Genomic DNA, 5228 nt, shown 5'->3' on the forward strand with positions numbered 1-5228 from the left:
AATTTTTCTAAAAAAAATTGTTTAATATTTCCACACTCCAAGATTATAAATATAATTTCCTAAACTAAAATGATTCTCTACATTTAACATGCACTGTAAATCTATATAAACAGTATTTTGTTATTTATTTCTTTTTCTTAATCATTCTTATATTTCTCACATTTACATTTTTATATATAAAACATTAAAGGTTACAAAATTATTAGAATATTTATTTTAATAAAAAGAGAAAATACTCAAAAAATTTCCAAAACATGATTAAAGGATAAAATGTTCACAATAAATAAGATGAATGTGTTTTTTTCCATCTTTATTTTTTTAAAATTTTTATTATGATATTAATGTAATTTTGGTAAGTGCGTTGATATTAATATATTAGAAATATTAAAATATCTTAGAATATTACAAATTTAACAGTAGTTAAAATAGATAATTAAAATGATATAGAAAAATTATAAATAAGTTGATATATGGTATATTGCAAAATTCTTTAGCTAAATTAGCAAACGGGGGTTTTGGTTAGTTATTTTAAAAGAAAATTTAGATAAGCCATTGGGAATGCTCTTAGGGTTGGGGTTGATGATAAATATAGGGTTGAAAAGAGTAAAAAGGTAATGAATTCTAACAAAAATGAAAAGAAGATTAACGGTGCAAATTAACCTATATAAATACTTTTAAAAAAACCAGATAGTCCATCTTAAAGGAAAATAAAAAATAAAAAAAATTAACATTTTTAAATGGATTCAATATTTTTCAAAAAATTTATACAAGACTTATTTATATATATATATATATGAGTTTTACTACGTACAAGTAAAGGAATTAGTGTAAGTACAACTGTGTATTAATATGTGTACCAATCTAATATTATTGATCAAAAAGTAAATTTTATTGAAAACAGTATTAATTTAAATTTTAAATATAAATAAATCAATATTGATACGCAGACTAGTATACGACTTTACTTGTGCATAGCAAATCTCATATATAATCTAAGCACCCACAACTCTTTTTTTAAAAGAGAACAAATCCGGGGCTTTGGCACTACAGGAGACGGTTCTTCCTGATCCAGATATCTTCGACATTTATCGAAATCAAGATTCCTTTTGTTATGTTCACTTCTCAAAATACCCCTTTGAAGGTCCACCAAGGAACGATATATAACATTTAAATCCCGCACGTAATAACTCCTCACAACCACATGACAACAATCCTAAGTAATTTCACCGCATCATACAAACTACAATCACCACAAAATCATTTACATAGAGAGTCATTACGTAAGATAAATAGCATATATATATATATATACCAGCAAGTTCCATTACATCGATACAAAATTGGTGGAGTCGAGAGGCTAGCCTAATGCACAGTCCATCTTCACCCACCTGAGTTCAGTAATGAAAACATTGCGCCGTGCCCCTTCCGATAAAAAGATGAAAAATCCAAAGAGAAAAAAACACAATGAAAATAAAGACTAATTAGGATAAATATCAACCATCATGACCAGCCTTAATTTTACCTGATAGCATGTAGTCATATAAAATAATACTAATAGCCAAATTCAGATCTATATTTCTGGAATTTCCAAATACTAAGAAAGAGGAGCCCTCTGAGGAGCTCCCTTTCTCCTGCTGCTGAGAGAGAGAACAATCCCGGGGAGCAAGCCGTGTCCTTTCTTCTTCTTCTTCACCATTTCGGGTTCGCGTGAAATTACAGAATTGCTCGTGGCCTCGTTGGAGCATGATGAGCTCCTGTATTGCAACGGTTCCTCTAGGATGGAACTTGTGGTAATTTGGCCGTCATCATCAATGATCTCTGATCCGTCCATCTGTAATCCCTCGAACTGGGAAATTGCAAAATCCGATTCATCAAACCTATACAGAATGCTAGATAGATCTTCTCCTTGGTACACCTTGTGATCAACCTGCATTTTCAGGTTTATGGAGTGAGAATAAGTTAAAGAAAAGCTTACATTTCATGTGCACTAGTTCCAAGGTGAGTCAACTTCATAACAAAAAGAACAGATTATTATGTTAAATCACAATAAATGGCTGTTAAAGAGTGAAGCGAGATTTGAACTCAAGGCTCAATGATAGAGATGAATTTTATGATTCAAATTATTCAATCAAATACCATAACAGTCTAGAAGTTTAGATACTAAGGCTTCATTTTTTTTCATAAATGAGATTGGATGATTAAAGTTGAAAGTCGAATAAAATATTATTAAAATATATTATTTTAATATTGAGATATGAAAAAATTGAATTATTTATTTTATTTTGCGTGAAAATTTAAAAAAACTGTAATCATTATATGAAATGAAATGAGATGAAATAAAATTTTTATCAAAAGCAAGGGTGTATGAGAGTTTTTCTTGCCCACCGCTAGATGCGATTCTCCCATGATTTTGAAAATGGAGTAAAGAAATTACGCATATAAAAACTCCTTTTTGCTACAATTGCAAATATGGGTCCTTGACTGTGTCTTTTGAAAGCACTGAGTCAAAATATTATAACACTTCAAACGGGCAAACAAGTAAGGGAATGGGGAAACCAAAATGGACCTTGCATGAGAGTGAACAGAAGTGGAATGGCTCTTGGAGAATCCTGTCACAAGTCAAGCATATGTTGGCAGAGCCCTTGCAAGACCTTGACTGTGGCCTCTGATTCAAGAATATCACTTTCGCGCTGTTTATAGTGTAGGGCTGCCAAACAAGGAATCACATCATTACTCTATCCACAAAACAAGAAATAAAAGTTACTACGATTTCCATTCTGATACCAAATTCTTGAACATTATTATAAGAGTAATCTCTCTCATCAAGTCATAGACAAAAAACCTGAATGTATGAGCAGTCAATGAGCTTTTCAAGATCGCCCAATCGAACCACGTCGTGATAAACATATCGTCTCACCTGTCACGTGGGATAATAACAACAATAGGATCATCTTATACCAGCTAAGAAAAATTTTTTTTATCAAAAAATCTTATACCAGCTAAATTTGTCCCCAACTACTGAGAGTGAGGCATAATTTTTCCTGAATTAGGAAAAACTTATATAAGGAAAAGGGTACGTACAAAATTGTCTTGTATTGTTTTATATGTATAGATATAAGAATTACAGCATCTTGCTGGTAATTTAAATTTCAGGTGAAAAGTTGGGCAACTAACCTTTAGCCAAGGAAATAAATGAATCGAGTAGAGATATTTAATATCTACCCAAGGGAGTTCTTTAGGGAAATGACAAACAACAAAACAAAATGTAAAGAAATGAGTCAAACTTTCGCTTTCACTGAAAGCAACAGCTGAGGAACCTTTGCAGAAAATTGGAATAAATAAGAAATCTTCCACAAATGGGAAAGAAACCAAATACAAAAAGTGGGAATCAAGGAAGACATGGCGAACCATTTACGCAGAACCTTTCCACATAACAAATACAAAAACTTGAGTAAAATGACATAAATAAGACAATCTTGGTTTGGATGTATTCAGAACAAATTGAGAAGATAAAAATAAAAAATAAAACAGGCAAGACTTATTCTTTACTTTATCTCAAAAAATAGAATGTGCAAGAATTGTGTGATAATAAATTAAGCAAAAATTGGGAAACGGATAAAATTTGAAGTTCATTACAACAACAGAAAATCTGATGAAATTGTGGATTTTCCCCCTTTTCTGCTTCTATCCAAAAACTGAAAATTGTTTGGCAAACTTTTTGGAAATTGATTTTGAACTTCTAATAGAGAACCATAGAGAACTAAGAGAAAAGAGAAAAGGCAAGAGAAGAAGAGATAGCATAAGAATTCTTGGTGTAATGAGTGAAAAGTGAGTAGATACGGAAAAACTCCGCCAATTCTCGGAACAAAATCACCACATACCCAGGACAAAGTTAAGGTAAGAAAGCCACACCAAAGGATGTGGAGTCAAAATTAACTTATGGAGAGTGATTTTCTGAGAAATTCAAAAGAATCATAACAGATTCAGGACATATACCCGGTAGAAAACTGCACCTGAATTTCATTTCAAATGAAGTGAATAGCAATAAAACTGAAGGGGAAACAAAACTTGTGCTGTGAAATTAAAGAATTCCAAAGTACCCACTAAAGAATTGAGGTCGACTGAGCTGAAAAGCACTTAAAAGAGCAGAAAAAGTGTAAAGAGTAGAACAAACAATGTTCTGAAAGACCTAAAACACAATCGCATGGGTGGAAATTGAAAGATTTTGTAAGGAAGTGAAGATCTTGGTGCAGTAGCTAATATTCATGATGGGTGAATGGATACATACCTGGAGAAGAGGATGGGAGCGGTGAGAAGGGAGGCAGTGTGGGCAAATACTAACGCAACAGTGCAAGCAAAAAACGTTCTTCTCGTTCTTCCTGCGATTCTCGTGGACCCCACAGCCACGAAAGAATGTCTCAGCCATCAAACCCTCTAGCCATGCAGGCTTCATGCTCATGTTGTTCACCCCAACTTCCATACCTGAAGAGTATGAATCTCTCACCATCTCTCTCTCCCCCCCCTCTCTCTCTCTCGCTCTTTTTTAAGTCCCCAAGAATTGAATTCAACCTTGTAAAAGCCCAGAGAGGGTGGTGGCCTTGCGCTATATTTATGACCCTTTTTTTTTGGTTTTGTTTCCTCTCAAGTGCCCCTGTATGTAAAAACCTACAACACTCTAAAAGACTCTTTTCTACAACAATTTTTTATAGCCGAGGAAGTTCCAGATTTCTTGTCGTTTCAAGACCTAAAGGAGAGAAAAGGACAGGGTATTTTGAACGTTTTTTATTTTTCCCTTTTTTTTTTCCAAGAGAAAATCAAGAGAACCCAATGCAGAGAAAGAAAGAGAGAAAAAGAGGATTGGGTGTTGAGGTGAGGTGAGGTGAGGTGTGGTGTGGTGGAGAATGGGGAATGGTGTTAATGGCGGGGAGACTGCCCACCAATCTGTACGTTTCTCTGCATATTACCATTTCACTTTTCTGCGCAATGATTCGAGCACCCTTTCTCTCTCTGAGAGGACTGAGTGGCATCCAAGCTTATCCCTTTTTGACCAATATGCCCCTCACCCCCTCTGTCTCCAGTTTGGTCCAATCATCAACAAAAGTATTATGGAAACCAGTTGGCTATTTGTCAATATTTATAATTCCTCGGATTATGAACTCCTCTTTCTATAAATTATAAATATAGAAATTGTGACTTTGTGGAGTGTCCTATTTAATCATTTTATATCA

At 33.6% G+C, this 5228-nt stretch overlaps 1 protein-coding gene across 1 annotated transcript; it reads right to left on the bottom strand.

Annotated features, from left to right (window-relative positions):
- Nucleotides 1-1281: 1281 nt before the first annotated feature.
- LOC122275315 (protein RGF1 INDUCIBLE TRANSCRIPTION FACTOR 1-like) lies at nt 1282-4953 on the bottom strand. Its single transcript, XM_043084323.1, has 4 exons — nt 4289-4953; nt 2843-2917; nt 2567-2707; nt 1282-1927 (listed from the first exon to the last, which is right to left on the bottom strand). Exons 1-4 carry the CDS (start codon nt 4505-4507, stop codon nt 1595-1597), a joined length of 768 nt encoding a protein of 255 aa, XP_042940257.1. The 5' UTR covers nt 4508-4953; the 3' UTR covers nt 1282-1594.
- Nucleotides 4954-5228: the final 275 nt, after the last annotated feature.

The sequence above is a fragment of the Carya illinoinensis genome, chromosome 9, assembly GCF_018687715.1.
Source record: "Carya illinoinensis cultivar Pawnee chromosome 9, C.illinoinensisPawnee_v1, whole genome shotgun sequence".
Classification (NCBI taxonomy): Eukaryota; Viridiplantae; Streptophyta; class Magnoliopsida; order Fagales; family Juglandaceae; genus Carya; species Carya illinoinensis.